This window comes from Eremomyces bilateralis (assembly GCF_010015585.1).
Source record: "Eremomyces bilateralis CBS 781.70 unplaced genomic scaffold P152scaffold_29, whole genome shotgun sequence".
NCBI lineage: Eukaryota > Fungi > Ascomycota > Dothideomycetes > Eremomycetales > Eremomycetaceae > Eremomyces > Eremomyces bilateralis.
Genome location: NW_022985095.1, coordinates 145,070 through 165,200, shown reverse-complemented (window position 1 = coordinate 165,200; position 20,131 = coordinate 145,070). Strand labels below are relative to the sequence as shown.

The following is a 20,131-nucleotide window of genomic DNA, read 5'->3' as shown; positions in this document are numbered from 1 at the left end:
AGGGCTGCACATCATCTCAACTCCCCCACAATCTACCTGTAGATTGTAGAACGGCCATACAGCCATGCGATGGTTCCGCTCCGAGAATGATGAAGAAAAGAAAAACAATCTCTCTACTGCAGTGAACCCCCCAAACACTGACTCCTCCCCTCCTCCCCTCCATCCCACCGATTGGACCCATTACACCGACCCTAAGACCCTCCTCTTCGGCGTCCTCTTTACGACCACCACCCTCTCCCTCATAGGCCTCTACCGACGCTATCTCCGCCGCATCCCGAACGCGGGCTACTTCCCGCCTGACCAATTCCGCAAGCGGAGCGTATTCGGCAAGGTCACCAGCGTCGGCGATGGCGACAACGTGCGCATCTTTCACACGCCGGGCGGGCGGCTGGCGGGCTGGGGATGGCTTCCGGGGAGGATAGTCCCGACCAAGAGCCGGGAACTCAGTTCGAAGACGGTACGTTAAACTCTACCAAGCAGCGACAGCCGACATTACATCTCGGTAGCTAACCGCCCCCCAGATCCACATCCGTCTCGCCGGCGTCGACGCCCCTGAATGCGCCCACTTCGGCCGCACCGCCCAGCCCTTCGGCGACGAAGCGCGCCGCTGGCTCGCGTCCTACCTCCTCCACCGCCGCGTGCGGGCGCACGTCTACCGCCGCGATCAGTACGAGCGGCTCGTCGGCACGGTGTATGTGCGGCGGTGGTTTCGGCGGAAAGACGTGGGGCTAGAGATGCTGCGGCGCGGGCTGGCGACGGTGTATGAGGGGAAGTATGGGGCGGAGTTTGGGGGGGAGGAGGGGAAGTATCGGGGGGCGGAGGCCACCGCAAAGGCGCGAGGCATCGGCTTGTGGAAGGAGCCGTCAGTTTGGAAGAAGATGGTTGGACGGGCGGAGAAGCGGGAAACGCCGATGGAATTTAAGAAGAGGACGAGCCCAGCCGCGGGGCAGATACGCAAAGATGAACATAAACAGCAGGTGAAGTAATCGATTGATCTCCTGCATCGTCGTCCGACGCCTCGTTTGCTCCTATGTGTCTCGTCACTCCCACCCCGATCCGGCCATACTCCTCCAGTACTCTCATCCCATTCTCGGACATATCCCAGGCACTTGAACACCGTGAACGAAGCTTGCCCCCTCCCTGCCGTTGTGCGTTTCTCATAGAGGCCGTACTTCTGGCGCTATGTCGAGGCTCGGCGTCCCTTAGTCGGAGCTCGGAACAGGCGTCCCTGAAAGCACGACCGGCGCGGTCGACTGCTGGCTCATAACACGTCGGACGCTTCGAATAATGTACCCTCGAACTTGATATAAATAACCCCCCCTCACCCGAGGATGAGCTCGTATATGATTATGAAGATGTTAAGCGCGATGAGGGGAACTGCGCGGAGTCCGGTTAGCCATGTCACATCCACACTCCAAAAGCAAATTGATAGAATCGCGGACGGCCCAACACGCTCCCACGTACCTCGGACCACCATCCTAATGCTCGTCATCAGGCTCAGCATCTTCGCCGTGACGCTCGAGGTGTCCGCCTGCCCTCCAAATCCCGCGTCGATCGGTGCGCCGCTCCATCCCACTGCAGAGGCACACGTTAGCTCAGAGGTATCAGGTGGCAGATGGATCGAGGCTACCTCTGGCGAGGAACCGGTCTTCGCTTAGTATCGTGACTGCATTTGTGACGAGCACACAGACTGAAAGATGTTAGAATTGAGGGCAACATAGACACTCGGGTTGTCATACTGTATATGATGTTTCCGAATCCGAAAAACATGGTGTTCGGCGTGGAAGGGAGCAAGGTTTTCGAGGGATTAGAGTCAACAGAAGAGAGATCTGGACAGGAAAACTGTTCTCTGGAAGACCAACTGGATCTGAAGCTCGCTCACCATCAGCTTTGAGCGTTTGACCATTGATGAAGTGTGAACATTGGCGGCCTTGGGACGGATGGGCATGGACACGTTCGATATTGGATGCCTCGTTGCCTTGTGACCTTGCCCAGGCCCTAGTTAGCGATATGAGCTTCCTGTTCAGTGATAACTCCTGAGAACCCTCTCAACTCAACCAAGCTTACAATCTGAGCGACGCGTACAAAACATGACAAGCTAATTTCAACCCGTCACTTCGAGCGCGGTTGAACTTGCTCCCCTGATGAGGACCAGCATGAAAAGAACAATATTGTAATTATTCACCGCCTTACCTTCGTCAATACGCGTGCTTCTTGGCAACCATGGCTCTCCCTCTTGGTATGTTACTCCTGCCATCGAGTTCGCCATTCGATGCTAACAGACACTCAAGATGTTCTGGTCAGCCTTTTGATACCTACTTCTATCTTCGTTCACTTGTACTTTTCTTCATTTACGAAGGTGGAAGAGTCGTTCGGTATCCAAGCCGTCCATGATATCACCAGCTATGGCATGCCGCTGGGGAACGTGACCGCCATTGCCGAGTCCTTTGATCATGTTTCGTTCCCGGGCGCCGTGCCTCGTTCATTCATTGGCCCGATTATCCTCTCAGTCGCATCCTTTCTTCCTCTCGGTTTTGTAAGAACGCCACTGTTAAAGCAAGTCGCAGGTACGTCTGCTGAGTGTCCGCCTACGGATCGCGATGCTGATGCCCCCTAGTCCGAGGGATCTTGGGCCTGGTCAATTCGCTCTCTCTGCTTCATTTGTTGGAAACCATGGACACGGCGTTCGGAACGGCGGCCGGCACCTGGTTCGCGTTATTCCAGGCGTCCCAGTTCCGCGTGAACTACTACGCCTCGCGGACGGTGCCGAATATGTTCGCTTTTGGGCTCACGACATATGCGTCGAGCCTCTTCGTTCAGGCGATATCGGCAGCGGAGCCAACGACGGCGCAGAAGAAATACCAAAGCTGCCTCTACTACTTGGCATTGGTGGCCACGGTCGTTCGCTCGGAGATTGCGCTACTTCTGATTCCGATGAGCCTGTCGAGTGTGCTATGGACCTGGAAGCGCACGCCGGCTGCGAACAGATCCACCTCGCAGCTTTTATCCACGGCGTACAATGTGGCCATCAGTCCCATCTTCGTCGGGCTGTGCTATGGCCTTGTATACTGTCTTCCGCTAGACACAATGTTGTGGTTCCCGGCATACCATGACATCTCCCAAGGATTCCCTCGGATCGCACGTGAAAACTTTGGTAAGCTCCAAGATGCTGCGCTGTGGCCGGAATTGGCTGCTTTGAAGTTCAATGTTATTAATGGAAATGCATCGGACTGGGGTATCGCTCCATGGCATTTCTATTTGTCGTCCGCTGTCCCAGGGCTTCTCCTGAACCCATTGACTTACATCATCTGCATTCCCACTGCACTTTTACTGTCTCCCCGCGCCAGATCGATGGCATGGCCATGCCTGCTCTTTATCGCAGGCATGAGCTTCGTCGGCCATAAAGAATGGCGGTTCATCGTATATGTTTCTCCCATCCTCACGGGGATTGCTGCGATTGGGGCAGCTCGACTCACCGAGCCGAAAAAGTCGACATCAAACACTAGACCTACTTCCAGCAAAGTCCCTCGGCGCACCTTCTCAGCTACTCTCCAATGGTGGATACTTTTGTTATCTGTCTCTCTCACAGCGATCGTATCCGGAGCTACCCTTTTCCTTTCAACCATGAACTATCCCGGAGGTACCGCCTTAGTCACCCTCCGCCATCACCTTCTCACCGACCCGACCTATGCCTCTACTCTGCCACCTCACGACCCAGCGAAGCCGCTTCGTCCCGTTCCCATCAACATCTGGGCCAGCAATCTGGCGCTGCAAACCGGCATAACCCGCTTCCTGACGTCCGGGGCCATCGTGCTCCGTCGCGGCGCCGACACCAACCCGGCCGTCGTCACGCTCGAAATCGACAAAACGGATAATGCAACGCAAACGCTCGATCCGGAATTCTGGTCGCAGTTCGACTTTGCGATCGTGGAACGGCCGGAGCAATTGATCGGAGCTTGGAATACCCTTGATACCGTTTACTCTTACGCGGGATTAAGCATCCTTAGACCCGGTGAAAACGGCTCCGGGAAGATGCCGTTTACCTCGCAACAGCGGGTCAAGGAAGGCCAAGAAGGCGCTGGGGTAATCGAAGCAGCAGAAGAAGTGCTGCAGGATATTGTGAGCAAAGGCAGCGGAAACGCCCCCAGGTTGGACACTGTGGGGCAATGGAAGACCTATGTGACGGAGATCGCGCCCAAGGTCTGGAGTGGCGCCATGAGCGAGAAGCAGTGGGATGAACTTTACAGCGCCGTTGAAGCATGGAGCCGAGTCCATCTCACTCGAGGATATTGGGTTGAGGTCAAGATGGAGCCGAAGCTTCAAATCCTGGAACGCGTGAGGCACTCCATACCGGCCTAAGATAACTCCGTTGGTGATAACTCCGTTGTTGATAACTAGATAGTCTCATTTAAGTATTGGCCGTTAATTGAATCGTGAGCTCTGACAGTGACAGTTCCATTATATCTGGCGTTGCTATCCCCATATCTACGGATCTTGCAGCTTCACGATCACTTTCTTGTTCCCGCCCTTTCCCGATGACTGCAGTTGGTACGCATCTACAATGCTTTCAAATCCCGTTCCACCCACGATGTACTCGCTCGGAATCAGCTCGCCCGCCTCCAGCAGCTTATAGACCAACGGAATGAACGCCTCGATCCTCCCGTTGGTTTCCGTCCCTTCCGGGCGACCAACGGGACCTAGGAGAATCGGGCCTCCCTCGTACGGGGCGTCGTCCGGTATCGGGTCCCTTCCCGATGATCAGCATGCGTGAGATGAAGCGAAGGGGGGGTCTTACCGGCCGTTGGTGGAGGTGAAGTATCTCGGCGATTTCTCCACCCCCTTCAGGAGGTCAGCGGCGAATTGGACGTGTTGCGAGACCGCATCGAAGACCCGGGCGACTGAATTTCCAGTGATGGAGAGGATCTCGGAGATGACCTCGCTCTTTGGTTTCTTGTAGTCGACTGTGGCTTCGGCGCCGAGAGATTTCAAGAGCTTCACCAGCATTAGCGGCATCCTTCTTTCGTTGATGAGATATTACCTCTGCAGATCCGGACGAACAGGTTACAATGACCTTGTACCCGGCCTTTTTGAGGAGCTTGGTCATGTAAGCGTTTGCTCGACGATGAGAAGGAACCTCATACCTGAAGGGCCATCTTGCCGACGCTACTGGCGCCACCGAGCACCAACGCCCACTCGCCGTTCGGAGCCGGGAGGTTCTTGGGGTCGAAAATGGGGACATGAAGTCCGGAGAACACTCCAAGGCCAGCCGTCTGATCAATCGTCAGTCCCTGTCAACGTTGGGGAGAAGCCTGGTACAGGCCAGTCTCTATACTTCAACGGCCACCCCAACGCACGCGGCATGCTCGTAAGAGAGGTTGCTTGGAACCGGAATGGTGACTTGCGCGTCCATCAGGAACTGTTTCCGTCAGCCTAGCCATATATCATCATATCGGCACTGACATATTCCTGGAAAGGCGAATGGCCTTTCGTGCCGAGCCTGGTCGCCCCGCAAATGCGGTCGCCCTCCTTGAATGGCGACCCCAAGGCCGACACGGCATTCTTCCCCGCCTTGACCACGATGCCACCGGCATCGCATCCTGGGGTAAAGGGCCAGCCCTCCACTAGGAGTCCGGTGGCGGCTTGCACTCCATCGCTGGATGTCCATCAGCTACGGTTCATTTCAAGTTTCATGGCAACATACATAGGATTGATCGCGGTCACGATCGACTTGACGAGGATCTGGGAATCTCCTGGCTCGGGCACGGGTAGGTCGTCCACCAACACCCACGGAGCTCCGGGCTTTTCAAGGGTGATACCTTTCATCTCCGGTAGAGTAATGGATAAGAAGGTTGATCTGGATCCCAAAAGAATACAATGTGTTGAATGGGAACGGTGCGATCCCGCTTCGATACTCACCTTTATTATTTATATTTGACCTCAACTCCACCGTATCTGAATACGTTCGTATTGGGAGGATCCCAGCTCGGGAATTCGCATCGATCGACAGGGCGAAAGCCCGACTAGTCGCGAGTCCCGAGGTGCAATTGGACCAACCAGGCGACCGCTTGGTCCCTAACCCAACAGCGGCAGACGTCGTCAGCGCTGACTGCTAAGCTTCGAAGCACACCTACTGCTGAGTTCTCGGCCTCGTTGAGCCTGGGGCGTGGGATGGATAGGTATGTATTGGGAATTTGGGTTAGGTAATTAAATGGAACAATTACTCGTGCCAGGCTTCCCCCCTCCAGGGTGGGTGCTTCCCCCCCTCCAGGGTGGGTGCGTACGTCACGGATCAACGCAAACCACACAACAACGCAAAATTTGTAGACTCAACTCAAATAGTTAATTATCTCAAGACCAACATGCCTCCTGAGGACGATGATCAGGAGAGTCGAATCCTTGCAGCTGTCACCAAGTACTGACGCGGTGAAAATAAAAATATCACGTCGTTGCACAACGAGTATCACGTTCCTTACTACGCCCTTCGATCACGCATCAATGGGAAGCCATCGAAGAAAGCTCCAAAGCCTGCCAACCGAATACTTGATAAAGCACAGGAGGATGCAGTTAAACACTGGATCAAACAGCTTGACGAAGCTGGCCGCCCGCCGACCGCTGAAATGGTGACAAATTGCGCCAATGCCATCCTCTATCGAAACCACGCAAATCCAGAAACCCCACCTCCAACAGTCTCAAAAATGTGGACGTACCGCTTCCTTAAGCGCCTTCCACCTGAATATAAGCGCATTAAACAGCGTCCCATGGATCCTAAGCGTATACAGGCTGAAGATATTGGGATAGTGCAGACTTTTTATGATCGCTGAGAGATTGTCATCAAAAGCCATCACATCCGCCCATGCAACATCTACAACATGGATGAGACAGGCTTCCAGATTGGCCAGGGAAAGGTTGAGAAGGTTATAGCTGCTTTTCCTGAAGCAAATGCAAACATCGGAAGTGCTATGACACGGAAATTGGTCACTGTCATTGAATGCATCTCTGCTGAAGGCAAACCAACCAACCCCTTTCTTGTTCTGGCAGGCTCATACCATCTGGAGGATTGGTATAAGGATTGTGGGCTTCCAGACAACTGGATGATCACCCTTACACCTAATGGGTATATCACTGATGAAGGAGGATATGATTGGATTCATCATTTTGATATAGAGACACGCCCAGCTATATCTTCTGAATACCGGCTCCTCCTACTTGACAACCATGGTTCACACCTGACATACGACTTCCTCAAATTCTGCGAGGACCGCCGAATTATTCCTTACTTCCTTCCACCCCACATGACACACCATTTACAACCTCTGGATGGGATTCCTTTTCAGTAGTACAAGCACTGGCATGCAAAGGCTGTCAATGAGGCTGCACGCCTGGGTGATGAGAGCTTCAACCATCGGCAGTTCCTTTCAGCTCTACCTGCAATAAGGGAGAAAGCCTTCACCCCACGAGTTCTCCGCGCCGGCTGGACAAGACGAGGAGTATGGCCAATTAAGCCTGAGCTTGTTATTAAAGAGTTGGAAAAGTTATGTGCAGATGATGGCCCTGTGCTTGAGTTTTTGGACGGCGAACCCGAACGTGAAAAGACCCCCTCTGTCTTCCTCCCAACTTTCCTCGCCAAAGAATGTGCAAAAACTCCGACACTGTATTGAGAAGGTGAAGAAAAACCTTACGGATATAGAGGATGTCCTTGACAAAGTCTCGCCGTCGCTCAATAAAAAGATAAACAAGGTTTTCAATAGCAGTTTACTGCAAGCGGAGCTCGGCGCGCAACAAGGCAGCGATTTGGATCGCTATTTAGATGCCAGCCACAATCGCAAACGAAAAACAACTCGTCGACGTGTTAATGCAGGAGGTCCTCTTTATGTTAAGGATGCAAATCGCCGGATTGAAGAGCGGAAGGCTACGGAAATGAGGGAGGAGTGGGAGAAGCGTGAGCGACGCCGGGCACGCGATAAGAAGAAAAGGCAACGTGAGCTCACAGAGGAGGCTCGCGGGGGAGAAATAAATGGTGAAACAGCTGCTCCAGCTACTAGAGATCAAGAAAATCTCCCTTATTTTATAGATACTCAACCGTCGTAGAAGAAATCGATTGTTTTGTTGCTTGATGTACTCAATTTTGCGTTGATCTGTGGTTTGCGTTGATCGGTGGTTTGCGTTGATCGGTGGTTTGCGTTGATCAGTGGCGCACCCACCCTGGAGAGGGGGGAAGCCTAGGCTGCCTAGCACGAGTAGAGGGCAGGATTCCGGACTTACCGTGCGTGGGTGGATTGAACCAATTAAGTACCTAGTAGTAGTAGTGGATCGAGTATTTCCCCAGTCCCCACAAACGGGCTGATCCCTCCCCCGTTCCTCCTCAGTCCTCTCAAGTTTTAACACGATAAGATTCCACTTTAATACATGGCCAATATTTAGTGCCGTAGGCAAAGGGGACTAGGGGAGTGCTGTTGCCCCCTTGTAAGCCTAAGTACCGGGCGACAGAACGCTTTTCAATTCCAGTTTTCATTCCCTTCCCCACTTTCCTTCCTCAACTCGAAGGTGAAGGTGCTCTTGCGCTTCATAAGATTATATAACCGTGATGGAGCATCATACGATCGAGGTTGATGTAAGTGCGATAGCATCGTAGTGTATGATTTCGACGCTTACACAGTTCCAGTCAAATCCAAGAAGCTCGGCTTCAGATTATGAGAGCGTCGTGTCCGATACGACCTCAGTGTCATCCTCAATTTTCGACTATGTCTTCGAGAATGGCCACTCTTATCACTCCTATCGCGCGGGGCAATATGTGCGTAACACGATGGTGTATTCAACTCCAGATCACTGAGCGAGAGATAGCTTCTCCCAAATGATGAGAGTGAACAGGACCGGCTCGACCTTCAACATCACATATTCCGCTTAACACTAGCAGGAGAGATAACTGCGACAAAGCTGGAAGATCCACAGAGGATCCTCGATGTAGGGACGGGGACAGGAATCTGGGCGATTGATGGTCTGTTGAGTTTGATATTCGACTACAAAGACGGGCACTAACTGCTTTCCAGCCGGAGACATTTATCCCTCCGCTGAGGTGATCGGGGTCGACTTGAGTCCCATCCAGCCTCAATGGTACGAAAAGGACCATCATCTAAGAAGATTCAGGGCTAATAAATGGCACAGGGCACCTCCGAATGTGAAGTTTGAGATCGATGACCTAACACAACCTTGGACATTCGAACAAAATAGCTTCGACTTCATTCATGTGCGCACACTGGGCGGGAGCATAAGGGATTGGGTGACATTCTTAAAAGAAGCACAAAAGTATGGAAAGGAACCACTTACACATAAGCAGAGCTAATAGAATACTTAGACACCTAAAACCAGGAGGGCGGATAGAAATATCAGAGATCCGAACACGCTTCCACTGCGACGACGGTTCCCTCTCGGAAGATACCAGCAGCATTAAATTCGAGGTCAGTAATGTTGCCATCGACTACGTGCCATGCCATGATCCTAATTCCTTCGTGTAGAGAACCTTCCACGAAATTGCTGAAAAGATTGGCATTGATTTTGACCCGATGCTCAACATGCGGGGCTGGCTCAACGAAGCTGGCTATGAGGAGATCCAGGAAACCGAGAAGCTAATACCGATCGGTACTTGGCCGAAAGACAAAAAGTTGAAAGGGATTGGAATGTATTACCAAGTCCATTACTTGACAGGTAAGTCTTTGGCATTAAGCTGTACTGCAGACACTGACCTACACAGGCATAGAGAACTACAGCATGGCGCTCTTCACCCGAAATGGTTGGAAGCAGGAGGAAGTTCAGGTGCTTATAGCACAAGTGCGCAGTGAATCGTTGAGTAACAAGTTTCACGCCTATACGAAAGCGTATGTTAACCCATTCGATTATTTAACTACTTACTAACTTGCAAATCACTAATTTAGTGCTTTTCTTTCCGGACGGAAACCACTAGAGGCATGATAGCAACAGCCTTGTAGGAGATCCCCTTTAATTACATAGTAGTTTAGACGTTTGCATTGTCATGACTGTCTCGTAGTCTTGGCACTGTCACGTGCTGATAACGTGCTGGTTGCTGTCTCAAGTCCAGGTGATAGAACAACAGATTAATTGCAACACTTCACTACAGCTTCATGTTTCCCGCAATTAACTGGTTATTCACAGAACTAGGTGGTGAATGGTGGGCAATGTGAGATGGTTTGACCGCGAAGATGGCGAGAACCACTTTCATCTATTGCAAAGCCAAAGAAGAACTATTCCATACCTATTAGGATGGTAGTAAAAAGCTTGGAGGCGGCGCAGGGGGGCTATCGCGTTCTATACCAGTGTGGTGTGCAAACGTCACGATCAATGGGGGTATGGGAGGAACAGGATCCAACTAATAGGATTTGTCCATGGTGCTGGTTGTTGACAGTAGATCAGGTGGGAAATGAGGATTACATAGCGGACGGCAGAGAATTTCTCAGCGATTCGAGAATGCCAACGTGCTCAAGAGCAACCAATCGCGACAATATACCACATACACCTATTGCGACTTTTTCTGCTGCTCCAGAGCCTCCTGCTCCAACCACCACTTCGCCGCCCGCCGAATGCCGTCGTCCAGGCTCACGACCGGCCGGTACTTCAGCCTCCGCTTCGCCTTGTCGATATTGAAGAACCGCGTCATCGTGCTCTTCAACACCTGCTGCCGCGTCAACTTCGGCGTCTTCCCGAGGATCCACATGACCGTCTCCATCAGTAGCCCGATGAACCACGCCATGCTATAAGAAAGCACCCAGATCTCCTTCGCCGTCCGCACGTCCCCGGTCTCCTTCCACAGCATGCGCGGGAAGTCCCAGAAGTAGACCGGCTGGTCGTTCGTGATGAAGAAGGCCTCCCCGTCGACTTTCTCGTTGTCCAGGGGCGCCGTGGCCATCGCGCGCGTGCGGAGCAGCGCCGAGGCGGCGAGGAGGTGCGCGTGGGCTACGTTGCCGACGTAGGTGTAGTCGAAGAGGTTCGTGTTGTCGCCGATTTGTACCTTCGATTGCCCGGCTCGCGAGGCGTGCATCATCGGCGGGATCAGCTGGACATCGCCTTCGCCAAAGATTGCGGCGGGGCGGATCGCGGCGGTGAGGAAGCCTTCGGGGTTGCGATTCGCTTCGAGAACGGCATGTTCGGCGTATGCCTATAGGTTTGTTGTTAGCTTTGGTAGCTGACCGTTTCCATCTGGAATTGTATCACCTTCGTCGTAGAGTAATACTCTGGTTGATCGTTGTCAACCATGATCGGCCACCGCTCATCGGCATTCACCAAGACCATGCTATTATCCATGATCACACTAGCCGAGCTGGTATAAACGAACGCCTTCACGCCCGCCCCTTTCGCGACCTCGAGCAGGTTCTTCGTCCCCTCGACGTTGACCGACCATTGCAACTCCTTCCCTAGATGGAAAGGCGGGGAAATGGTATGGATGACGACGTCGACTTTCCCATATTCGAGCTTCGCAAACACGCCCTCAATCGACTCCCGCGACGAGATGTCACCGTTATAATACTTGATCCCTTCGGCCGCGAGGATATTGCGGTTCGTGTTCAGGTCCAGCACCGAGATGCGACTCTCGGGGTCGCGGAGGCGGAGGAGGCGGACGATGTGGTGCCCTAGGAAGCCGCAGCCACCGGTAACGAGGACGTGGCCAATTGACCCGCCCGCTACTTGTGACTCTGCCATCGTAGAGTTTTTAGATGGAAGGAAGTTGAAAATGTTACGAGTTGGTGGATTCTTCAGGAGTTTGTGGAAGATATCTAGAATCCGAAAGCTGCAGGAAAGGCGTTGCAGGGGTTGGAAGTTTTATTACTCCTTATGGAAAATGGCTATTAAATACCTTTGACAAAATTCCATGTCTCGTGTCTGACATCAGCACACACATCCATCCTTGTTCCTAATTACTACTACAGTAGCAGTATCCTCTCTCTCACTAACTAGTTAACTACAGGACCATAATAGTTAGATAATTGTTAGATCCCCCACTCTACAAGGCTCCATCAGAACTTCTTACAGGGACACAGACACAGACACGTTCACCATGTTCGCCACTTGGCAATCCTCGAAAATGCGATAAGGCATTCCACTTATCCTATGTGATTTGCTAAGTACCCATCCATAAAACGCCGTCCGTGGCTATGAAAGATGCCGAGATCCACCGACCGTTCATGTTCGTCCATGGTCCATCATCCCGTGAACCCCAGCGCCTCGCTGAGCGTGAGAATGCGTGAAAGCCATCGTCATCATCGTTAAAACAGAAACAGTGTAATTTGACACCAACATGGGAAGCGAAATTAATCGTCGCGTGGCGCGATATGTTTGGAATCTTGGAAGGAAGCAGGGTGCGCCGGAAATGGTGGAGCGATGGGAGCTCATCACGGACATGAGGGAATACGTGGGTTGAAAGTGGTCAGAATCTGGGTGTTGCAGTTAGTTTGCAGAATATAAATAGACAATTATATCGCACTCACTCTGAGCTGTCTTGCGCCGACCGACGAAGCTTGCGGCTGTACACCTTTCTATCCTCCACGGACCCCCAGAATAGCCGGGATGCCTCCAGATTCACGAGCGTCCGGGGATCGTACGCGGGATTCTCGTCTTCGATCGCGGCGACGATAGCCTCGACGTACGAGCAGAGCTCATCCGGCTTCTGCACGAGGAAACACAGCTGGCCGTCCTTCGACACGCGATGGTGGAAGATGGGGGTCTCGACCTTCACGCGCGGGAGTTCGCTGGGGAATTGCGGGGAGATGTAGATTTTGACGCGGAACATGCCGCCATCGAGGTTGGTCATGGGCCGGCCGAAGAGGACCAGCTGCCAGAGGAACGGGTTGCTGTCCACCAGCTCGAGATCCAGGGCGATGGCGTCGTTCTTCTTGAACAGCTCCACGGTCTGCTCAAACTGTCGCTGCAGGTTGTTGGCGAGGCTGGACTCTTTCGAGGCCGCAATTTTCCCTTCCGTCACCCAGCCGTCGCTTTCTTGCATGAGTCGCATGCGGATCACGGTGAGCCGGGTCATCAGGTCGGTGTACTGAAAAGTGCCTTCCATGGTATTGCCGGTGCCTTCGAACGGCATCTTCTCGAACCGACTCCCGTCGGAGTGCTTCTTGGACTCCTCGTCGATCGCCTTGACATACGAGTCATAGTACCATAAGAATAGCCGCTTGACTTTGTCTTTGAACGGTTCGAACGCCGCCTCAAAGCCCATATCCCCTCTGTTGTCCGTCTCCACATCCGGGGTGTACGGCATGACATATGACCCATTGTATTTGTTGATCCCCAAATAGCCCTCAAGTCGTTCGATGACGGAGACACGAAGAGTTTCATGTCGAATCTACCATGTTCAGCAACGACAATTTCTCAGGAGGGCGCCTGGATACAGACCTTCGCAACATACGCCTGCTGGTTCTTCTTGTCATAGTCGGTGTTGGAGTTTTCGAAGCCGGGCTCATTCTCATAAGGGTTCCCAGACATCAAGCTTTGAATGGAAATCAGGATCGATTCGAGGCCTTGCGCAGATGACCATTCCTCCCCTCGTTCGCCACGCCATGTCCTAGAATTTTCGGTGAGGTTTGATATAAGACTCATGTTACAGTAGAGCCATACCCTAATATCGACCTGTAGATATGTTAGCGCTCCTGTTCCATATTCGAGTCGGCCAAGCCATGGTGAACATACAGGCAAACTTTGCCTCCAGCATAGATGTTCGGGTTGAATCGTGTCCGTCCACCATTTGTGGTCAACGAGTTGACGGCCGGTGACTTTGTAGGATACTCTGATAGACTTCGTCAGAGCCTTGGACGCAGCAAACTTGGGTCTCATGGAAGTCCAGTATACCTCTACCAAATTTGACTGAGAACTACAGTGTCGCGTCAGAATCGTTAAGCTGAAGTCAATCCGAGAAGGTTCTCCCATACCTCGAAGAATCCAAACTCATACGGAGTATCGGGTGGACCGATTATCAGAGCCCGTATATGTCGCACGTTGCTATCTTTGCAGGCAACGGCGATTGCTACCATGAACTCAGCGAATGTTGAGATATGGAAACCAGCGTATTCTGATGCGTACACAAGTCGGATCCCCTCTGGATATCACGTAGCTCCTTCAACACTAGTCAGCGATGGCCAGGAGCAGGGAAATACATCCAGCCTTACTCTCGTGATCCGCAAGATCGACTGGTCAGCCATGACTGCTCAGGCTATACAGCTCCTCCAGTTTGGCGGGAAATCGAATGAATTCCAGCTGTAGGAGTGGAAGCGCAGGTCGGAGCGGGGAAGCGTAGAACGGTCGAAGCAATTGAGAGGAAACTGCGGATCATGAGGCGAGAATGGGAGGGAGAGAAGTTGGTGAGTGGGATTCTGATATTATGATCGTTTACACGAAGGATGGCTTTTAGGCTCCAACTGATCACTGAGATGTTTCTGCAGTAGTATTGTGTACACCCACTTCACTTCCAGCGGTCGTGCCAAATACGCAATTCCACACCAAGCAGCACTGCAGCAGAAAGGTCAAGCTGGCAGGCAGCCTGGCACATGTAGCGGATGAGGGGTTCAACCGCCAACGGTGGCTGTTGGTTCAGGGCTCCAGGGGTCGATGCCCGGATAAAGTACGAGAGCTTAGCTGAGTTGGGTTTGAAATGCCATACTATTGTGTTATAAATCGCTGTTAACCGTTAGTGCCAGCAGACAACCAGTCATTAATCATTACCAAATACGTAGTAGGTACCGTAGTAAACCAGGCAATGCTCCTGGTCGCGGGTAGTGTCGCCTAGCCGGGGACCCCTGTAAGCGTAGCCCCGTCCACAACTTTCACATTGATCAACTGCCACTTCACTGATCCACTCCTATCACTCCATCTGAATGACCAAAGCGCAGGACAAACGCATACGTGCTCTGGAATGACACCGTGACGTTCAATTCAAAAAGACGCCATGCACCTACCCACCTTGCTATAGATAAACGCACACAACCAGCAAGGGAAGAAGAGAAGAAGCCGCGCACAGCCCCAACATTGGAGCAGATTACAATCGTATCTTCTGCTACACGGTTGGCGGCAATGCAACTTCGCATTCCGATGCCCTGATCATGTTTGTCTCCCAATGTACCTATCCTACAGCACTGTCCAAAAGTAATTGACGCAAGCCAAGGGTTGTATTCACGCTCCTCATCGTCAGCAAAGCCGGCGGCCTGATCTATAACCGCGAATTCCACGCCGGTCTGTCCAAGCAAGATACCAATGAGCTGCTCATAATCGCGGGCACCTTCCACGGGTAAGCTCGCTCAATCTGATATCCCGTCTCAAGAATGAGTTCTCCAATTGACCACCGCTATCAGTGTCCACGCCATCTCCCAAAAACTCTGCCCCGTTCCCCCGGCCCAGCCTCCCCCCTCCAACATCCCCACCATGCCCGTCCGCCCCAGCGGCATCGAAGTCATGGAGTCCGCCAACTTCCGGCTGCAGTGCTTCCAGACGGTGACAGGGACCAAGTTCCTGCTGTTCACGGAGCCGCAGCAGCCGAACATCGACGGCATCATGCGGCGGATCTACGAGCTGTACTGCGATTTCGCCATGAAGAACCCGTTCTATACAGTGGAGATGCCGATTCGGTGCGAGAAATTTGATCGGGGGTTGGATGGGTTTGTAAAGGCTACGAGATAAAGGGGATAGGGGTAGATATAGGATGGCGCTATGGTGGTGTCTTTGAAGGGTTGGGTGTTCGAATAACACCAACATCAGAAATACGTGGGTATTCGGAAATATCACCCCCGCTTGCACTTTGTGTTTATGTTCCTTGAGAACAATTCACTTCTCGGCGCTGGAGTAGCAACAAACCCCAGAAGCCATAGCTGGGTGAGGAAACCATAGACGAGTCAGTTTGGTATAAAGCGACATCCGAGCGCATCTAGAAGTGCCAAAACGCTAAAGCATTTGATATTCCCAATTGCTGAACCCTCGGTATCCGCGACGCCGCCCATGCTATTGTATTATCCCGCAGACATCCATCGTCCCCGCTCCTATGCGGTATCCATCTTATCCGGATCCTCATCCTTCTTCTCCTCCTTCCCCTCCGGCTTCTTCGACCCCTCCCCCTTCCCGCTGCTACTCCCACTCGGCTCCCCCTCGGTATTCAGCAGCGGCTGCTTCTCGTCCCCCTCCGGTATCGCTTCCATACTCTCCTTCCCCTCTTTCTCTTCCATCTCCTTCTTCTCCCGCTCCTGCCTCGCCTTCTCCTCCTCGTAACTCATCCGTAGCGCCATCGCCAGCTCCGGATCCATCGACGGGTCCACCCCGAACTCAAAGTTCTCACGCTCCCCTTCCGCCCCTACGTCGCCCGCTCCGCCCGCGCCCGTGACCACGCCGTCGCCCGCCAGGATCGGCGTCGTGACGACGGAGTCGCTGAGTAGGTTCGGGCCCGGCGGGATGATGGCGAGGTGGGAGCCGTCACCGCCTTTGACGTTCTCGTTGAAGGCCTCGAGCTTCTTCATGTTCGCCTCGGAGATCTCGCCGAACGCGATGACGTCGACGCTGATGCCGTACTTCTTCATGCGCTTGGCCAGCTTAACCAGGCTCTTCTCGTCCTCCTCGATGATGGAGCAGTTGAAGACGATTATCCGTTGTCGTTGGGATTTGTTCTGGCGGTGCTTAAGGGCGAGCTGGGATGGGTGTTAGCTCGAGTAACTCATGATTGCACGGGTCGGGGTCGTTACCGCTGCGACGTTGATCGCCGTGATGAGGCGTGGGACACCCTGGATCTTGGTCCGATGCATCCCTTCCAGCACTTTACCCATGTCGGTCGTCAGAGTGGTGAGGACCTCTGGGCTATCGCCTCCCATGCTGAGGAGGCCGACGGACGACTCCGGGTTGGCGCCGGTCTTTGCGGAGAAGATGAGATTGACGGCATCCTCTTGGGCACCGAATCGAGAGGGTCTAGATAGTCAGCGATGCGATGGCCCAGGGCATCGAATCATCTTACAAGTAATCTCCGTTTCTACTCCGTTCACTATTATCCACCACTATCATCGTCGCCTCGAGACCCATCTTGATGTGTTATGTTCGGAAGATGAGGTTCTGGAAGGCTGGCTACGATGTGTGCACGAGAAAGAGGGTTTCGGATATGATGGGATATGTGATCTGCTTCTATCACTTCTTTGAGAGGTATTTGCAGTGTTAAGCTTTTATTCGTAATAGGCCGCTCTGAGATTCGTATACAGGAGAGGCAAGCTTGAAGCTCCATCATTCTGTTATTACTGTGAGGTCAACATCAGGCACCAGCACGTGATTATTATTTCTGCCTCAGGCAAATATCACTTCGCACTGGGAGCGACCACGGAGGCATCTGCAGTGAGATTGACTGGGCATCTTTGATGAATTTGGTCCCGTGTACAGCAGTACAGCTACTATTTAAGCTTTTCAGGGCATTTTGCGCTGACGTTATCGTTACCAAATTCCCTATCGCTATTCAATTCCTCTAATAATCCGATGATCATGTATTTTCGTTGAACCATCGAACACCCCGAACCGTGCGACATTGCGTTCAGTGAAGGCATCCCATTGACTGCGATCCTCACGAATTGTTGTATCGAGACACAAACACAGACATATAGCAACTCCTCATTATGGCATGTATCAATGCCAAGTTCAACCTGAGAAGCTCCGAACCCTAGCTACTGGCCTTAGTGCTTCCGCCTTCGACCTAGGCTTTGTCCAAGCCACTTCCCTCCTCCAACTTCTGCATTCCATACTTCTTGAGACGAATGGATTGGATGTTGATGAAGCCGGCTATAGAATATCAGCGCATGTCGACCAAATCGAATGAATCAAGGCAAAGGGAAGGGCTCAACATACTCGTATCAACCGGGCTGAAGTCCACCAAGCTATCCATGGAAGACTCCTCCTCGGAGTACAGCTTCTCGGTTTCCGAGGACCGGCCAGTGATGTAGCAGTTGCCACGGTAGCAGCGGAGTCGGACCTCGCCGTTCTGGTGACAATTAGTAACGTTCCCTATAAACCAGTAAATTCATCAGGTACATACCACGCGCCTCTGGGCGAAGAGCAGAGAGTTCTCGACAAATTCGCGCTCGGGCGAGAAATACATGCCGTTATACAGAATCTCAGACCATGAGTGGGTCACGAACTGATCTCGCAGGGACCGAACCTTTCCGTCCATGACTAGACCTTCGATATCAAGATGGGCATCTCGCAGCTAGAGCCAGGAGTTAGACTTCGGATTTCACTACAGGATCGATGGTATGGAATACTGACAATGGTCATGGCGGGCGAATCGTAACATCCTCTCGATTTGATTCCGACGAAACGGTTCTTCATCAGGTTAGCAGCTGCCTGCACCGTAAACATGAATTACAAACCTCAACGATGTCGATCCTGCCAATGCCGTGCTTCTTGCCAATGGCATTGAGGAAGATGAAGAGCTCCAAGCTATCGGTCACCTCCTTACCCTCCGAAATGACCTTAACTGGAAGACCTTTCTCGAAGATGATGGTAACATCCTGGGGAGTAGCAGGAGCCTTCATGGGATCATCGGTACTATGTCCTATTAGTACCCAATTCTAGGACTAAATCAATAAGTCAAGGCTCATACCGGGTCCACATGTCAGTAGGGGGCGGTTTGGAAGGATCTTCCAACTGTCCGCTCTCGTAGCTGCAGTGGGCGATGTTGTCGTCCATGCTGTACGGCTTCGCCTTGGTCGACGTGACCGGAATGCCCTGTTCAGCAGCATAGTCCAGCAGGTCATTGCGGCCCTGGAAGCGCTCGAAGAACTCGGGCATCCTCCATGGAGCAATGATCTTGATCTTAGGATCAATAGTGAGGAAAGCCAGTTCGAAGCGGACTTGGTCGTTGCCTTTGCCAGTGCAGCTGTTAAGGGTCAGCAGATATTCCGCACCGGTAGCAATAAAGCAGTAATAAAATCATCTCCATGGAATTCTTCAGGGGCACTGAGCTCTCCAGAACTCAGAGAGGCGAGAAAATCAAGCACATACCCATGGCTAACAAATTGACCTAAGTTATACATTAGCCAGGCTCCCTTATCTCACAAAAGGGCTACTCACATCCTTCCTCCTTAGCAACCTGCATCTGCGCGCGAGCAATGACCGGACGAGCAAGACTGGTGCCAAGCAAGTACCTGCTCTCGTAGATGGCATTGCATTGGATGGCGCGGAAGCACAACTGCTCGACGAACTCGCGGCGCAGGTCGGTAATGACCATCTTGGATGCACCAAGCTTGTTGGCCTTCTCACGCACCTGGTCCCAGTCTTCCTCCTGAATTTTCGGTTAACGATTGCATCGCCGCTACATTCTTATCGATGGATCCTTACCTGGCCGACATTGGCGAGGAAGCAGACCACCTCGTAGCCCTCCTGAAGCAGCCATTTCAAGATGGTCGAGGTATCCAAACCACCGGAGTAGGCGAGGCAGACTTTTCCTTTGGACGGCATGGTTACGGGAATCTATGAGATCGGAACTTGGATCAATTGAGACGAAGAGAAGATGAATTGAGGGAAGATGGCAATTGACGGATGGTTGGGAGTCAGATGTTTTGAGTTGCTTCCAAAACTTTTGTGGGGAATCCAAACTTTTCCCGACTTCACACACAACACTCACCACTCACCACTCACCAGACACCACTGGTTCGCCAGGCATGTCACAGGGCTGATCTGATGAAGGGATTGGTCTTGCAACTTGGTCACTAATAATACCAAGTACCGGAGTAAGTAAGTAGCTAATACTACTATTGTTTCGCTTCGATTCTTGCTCATGTTCTATTAATATAATGTTGTTGTTTACCAGGCATCAATTGACGGCCACGAACACAGGCTAGTTTGAATAGCAGAAGGTATCCGATAGTGTCTTATCAATGATTTACTCAAGAAAAATCAATACAAGGACCTTAACAATATCTTAACAGTAAAACGCTGCCAGCCAGTTGCCGGATACCTTTGACCATGATTTTTTGGTTCACTGGCGATGATGTTCTGGAACGACATTAAATCCTAGCAGCCCCAACCGGGATAACATCATCACTCCATCTCCGGACCATCAATACATAACCACTCCAACATCAACCCAAGAACTAAGAGTCCCAAACCA

The 20,131-nt window shown here is 52.2% G+C and overlaps 10 protein-coding genes across 10 annotated transcripts; 4 read left to right on the top strand and 6 right to left on the bottom strand.

Moving 5' to 3' along the window:
• Positions 1 to 41: 41 nt before the first annotated feature.
• Positions 42 to 986, top strand: P152DRAFT_442875 (putative endonuclease LCL3; the record flags this gene model as incomplete). Its single annotated transcript, XM_033677762.1, has 2 exons — positions 42 to 457; positions 522 to 986. The coding sequence occupies exons 1-2, from the start codon at positions 65 to 67 to the stop codon at positions 984 to 986; spliced, it is 858 nt and encodes a 285-aa protein (XP_033530592.1). The 5' UTR covers positions 42 to 64.
• P152DRAFT_423906 (Yos1-like protein) lies at positions 853 to 1,909 on the bottom strand. The gene is made up of 4 exons (XM_033677216.1): positions 1,740 to 1,909; positions 1,631 to 1,690; positions 1,465 to 1,575; positions 853 to 1,377 (listed from the first exon to the last, which is right to left on the bottom strand). Exons 1-4 carry the CDS (start codon positions 1,768 to 1,770, stop codon positions 1,322 to 1,324), a joined length of 258 nt encoding a protein of 85 aa, XP_033530591.1. The 5' UTR covers positions 1,771 to 1,909; the 3' UTR covers positions 853 to 1,321.
• Positions 1,910 to 2,041: 132 nt separating this feature from the next.
• On the top strand, positions 2,042 to 4,604 carry P152DRAFT_178284 (uncharacterized protein). The gene is made up of 3 exons (XM_033674155.1): positions 2,042 to 2,239; positions 2,292 to 2,567; positions 2,618 to 4,604. The coding sequence occupies exons 1-3, from the start codon at positions 2,224 to 2,226 to the stop codon at positions 4,357 to 4,359; spliced, it is 2,034 nt and encodes a 677-aa protein (XP_033530590.1). The 5' UTR covers positions 2,042 to 2,223; the 3' UTR covers positions 4,360 to 4,604.
• On the bottom strand, positions 4,369 to 6,156 carry P152DRAFT_462006 (GroES-like protein). Its single transcript, XM_033680250.1, has 7 exons — positions 5,702 to 6,156; positions 5,461 to 5,653; positions 5,333 to 5,416; positions 5,142 to 5,270; positions 5,039 to 5,095; positions 4,796 to 4,992; positions 4,369 to 4,747 (listed from the first exon to the last, which is right to left on the bottom strand). Exons 1-7 carry the CDS (start codon positions 5,821 to 5,823, stop codon positions 4,486 to 4,488), a joined length of 1,044 nt encoding a protein of 347 aa, XP_033530589.1. The 5' UTR covers positions 5,824 to 6,156; the 3' UTR covers positions 4,369 to 4,485.
• A 2,428-nt stretch (positions 6,157 to 8,584) lies between these two features.
• Positions 8,585 to 9,966, top strand: P152DRAFT_476891 (putative phosphoethanolamine N-methyltransferase; the record flags this gene model as incomplete). Its single annotated transcript, XM_033681547.1, has 9 exons — positions 8,585 to 8,611; positions 8,663 to 8,791; positions 8,842 to 8,995; positions 9,048 to 9,111; positions 9,163 to 9,303; positions 9,353 to 9,455; positions 9,513 to 9,702; positions 9,749 to 9,872; positions 9,930 to 9,966. 9 exons carry the CDS (start codon positions 8,585 to 8,587, stop codon positions 9,964 to 9,966), a joined length of 969 nt encoding a protein of 322 aa, XP_033530588.1.
• A 121-nt stretch (positions 9,967 to 10,087) lies between these two features.
• P152DRAFT_495356 (C-3 sterol dehydrogenase/C-4 decarboxylase-like protein) lies at positions 10,088 to 11,709 on the bottom strand (the record flags this gene model as incomplete). Its single annotated transcript, XM_033682237.1, has 2 exons — positions 10,088 to 11,167; positions 11,200 to 11,709. The coding sequence occupies 2 exons, from the start codon at positions 11,707 to 11,709 to the stop codon at positions 10,529 to 10,531; spliced, it is 1,149 nt and encodes a 382-aa protein (XP_033530587.1). The 3' UTR covers positions 10,088 to 10,528.
• Positions 11,710 to 11,971: 262 nt separating this feature from the next.
• P152DRAFT_442857 (UBC-like protein) lies at positions 11,972 to 14,565 on the bottom strand. The gene is made up of 9 exons (XM_033677761.1): positions 14,178 to 14,565; positions 14,092 to 14,125; positions 13,941 to 14,035; positions 13,861 to 13,882; positions 13,702 to 13,798; positions 13,630 to 13,641; positions 13,408 to 13,576; positions 12,495 to 13,357; positions 11,972 to 12,440 (listed from the first exon to the last, which is right to left on the bottom strand). The coding sequence occupies exons 1-9, from the start codon at positions 14,208 to 14,210 to the stop codon at positions 12,434 to 12,436; spliced, it is 1,332 nt and encodes a 443-aa protein (XP_033530586.1). The 5' UTR covers positions 14,211 to 14,565; the 3' UTR covers positions 11,972 to 12,433.
• On the top strand, positions 14,081 to 15,991 carry P152DRAFT_485051 (sybindin-like family protein). The gene is made up of 3 exons (XM_033682034.1): positions 14,081 to 14,369; positions 15,165 to 15,292; positions 15,357 to 15,991. Exons 1-3 carry the CDS (start codon positions 14,340 to 14,342, stop codon positions 15,679 to 15,681), a joined length of 483 nt encoding a protein of 160 aa, XP_033530585.1. The 5' UTR covers positions 14,081 to 14,339; the 3' UTR covers positions 15,682 to 15,991.
• On the bottom strand, positions 15,652 to 17,255 carry P152DRAFT_462002 (uncharacterized protein). Its single transcript, XM_033680249.1, has 3 exons — positions 16,997 to 17,255; positions 16,731 to 16,950; positions 15,652 to 16,676 (listed from the first exon to the last, which is right to left on the bottom strand). The coding sequence occupies exons 1-3, from the start codon at positions 17,059 to 17,061 to the stop codon at positions 16,038 to 16,040; spliced, it is 924 nt and encodes a 307-aa protein (XP_033530584.1). The 5' UTR covers positions 17,062 to 17,255; the 3' UTR covers positions 15,652 to 16,037.
• Positions 17,256 to 17,489: 234 nt separating this feature from the next.
• P152DRAFT_517142 (argininosuccinate synthase) lies at positions 17,490 to 19,643 on the bottom strand. The gene is made up of 9 exons (XM_033682990.1): positions 19,360 to 19,643; positions 19,093 to 19,303; positions 19,024 to 19,042; positions 18,623 to 18,898; positions 18,390 to 18,567; positions 18,286 to 18,342; positions 18,056 to 18,226; positions 17,869 to 18,001; positions 17,490 to 17,802 (listed from the first exon to the last, which is right to left on the bottom strand). Exons 1-9 carry the CDS (start codon positions 19,477 to 19,479, stop codon positions 17,717 to 17,719), a joined length of 1,251 nt encoding a protein of 416 aa, XP_033530583.1. The 5' UTR covers positions 19,480 to 19,643; the 3' UTR covers positions 17,490 to 17,716.
• Positions 19,644 to 20,131: the final 488 nt, after the last annotated feature.

What these genes read in the sequence shown, in the direction of transcription:
- P152DRAFT_442857 (XM_033677761.1), bottom strand. Translation starts at nt 14,210, where the DNA reads ATGGCTGACCAGTCGATCTTGCGGATCACGAGA. An exon ending in CCAGAGGGGATCCGACTTGT is followed by an intron (nt 14,036 to 14,091) that starts GTACGCATCAGA and finishes AGTTCATGGTAG; the next exon opens with CAATCGCCGTTGCCTGCAAA. An exon ending in AGCAGGCGTATGTTGCGAAG is followed by an intron (nt 13,358 to 13,407) that starts GTCTGTATCCAG and finishes TGAACATGGTAG; the next exon opens with ATTCGACATGAAACTCTTCG.
- P152DRAFT_517142 (XM_033682990.1), bottom strand. Translation starts at nt 19,479, where the DNA reads ATGCCGTCCAAAGGAAAAGTCTGCCTCGCCTACTCCGGTGGTTTGGAT. An exon ending in TCCTCGCCAATGTCGGCCAG is followed by an intron (nt 19,304 to 19,359) that starts GTAAGGATCCAT and finishes CCGAAAATTCAG; the next exon opens with GAGGAAGACTGGGACCAGGT. An exon ending in CTTCAGCCCGGTTGATACGA is followed by an intron (nt 17,803 to 17,868) that starts GTATGTTGAGCC and finishes GATATTCTATAG; the next exon opens with CCGGCTTCATCAACATCCAA.
- P152DRAFT_178284 (XM_033674155.1), top strand. An exon ending in ACTGTTAAAGCAAGTCGCAG is followed by an intron (nt 2,568 to 2,617) that starts GTACGTCTGCTG and finishes GATGCCCCCTAG; the next exon opens with TCCGAGGGATCTTGGGCCTG.
- P152DRAFT_485051 (XM_033682034.1), top strand. Translation starts at nt 14,340, where the DNA reads ATGAGGCGAGAATGGGAGGGAGAGAAGTTG. An exon ending in AATGGGAGGGAGAGAAGTTG is followed by an intron (nt 14,370 to 15,164) that starts GTGAGTGGGATT and finishes AATTGACGCAAG; the next exon opens with CCAAGGGTTGTATTCACGCT. An exon ending in ATCGCGGGCACCTTCCACGG is followed by an intron (nt 15,293 to 15,356) that starts GTAAGCTCGCTC and finishes CACCGCTATCAG; the next exon opens with TGTCCACGCCATCTCCCAAA.
- P152DRAFT_462006 (XM_033680250.1), bottom strand. Translation starts at nt 5,823, where the DNA reads ATGAAAGGTATCACCCTTGAAAAGCCCGGAGCTCCGTGGGTGTTGGTG. An exon ending in GTGACCGCGATCAATCCTAT is followed by an intron (nt 5,654 to 5,701) that starts GTATGTTGCCAT and finishes ATGGACATCCAG; the next exon opens with CGATGGAGTGCAAGCCGCCA. An exon ending in TCGGCAAGATGGCCCTTCAG is followed by an intron (nt 5,096 to 5,141) that starts GTATGAGGTTCC and finishes TACATGACCAAG; the next exon opens with CTCCTCAAAAAGGCCGGGTA.
- P152DRAFT_423906 (XM_033677216.1), bottom strand. Translation starts at nt 1,770, where the DNA reads ATGTTTTTCGGATTCGGAAACATCATATACA. An exon ending in AGACCGGTTCCTCGCCAGAG is followed by an intron (nt 1,576 to 1,630) that starts GTAGCCTCGATC and finishes GTGCCTCTGCAG; the next exon opens with TGGGATGGAGCGGCGCACCG. An exon ending in CATTAGGATGGTGGTCCGAG is followed by an intron (nt 1,378 to 1,464) that starts GTACGTGGGAGC and finishes GACTCCGCGCAG; the next exon opens with TTCCCCTCATCGCGCTTAAC.
- P152DRAFT_462002 (XM_033680249.1), bottom strand. Translation starts at nt 17,061, where the DNA reads ATGGGTCTCGAGGCGACGATGATAGTGGTGGATAATAGTGAACGGAGT. An exon ending in AGTAGAAACGGAGATTACTT is followed by an intron (nt 16,951 to 16,996) that starts GTAAGATGATTC and finishes CTGACTATCTAG; the next exon opens with ACCCTCTCGATTCGGTGCCC. An exon ending in CGGCGATCAACGTCGCAGCG is followed by an intron (nt 16,677 to 16,730) that starts GTAACGACCCCG and finishes CACCCATCCCAG; the next exon opens with CTCGCCCTTAAGCACCGCCA.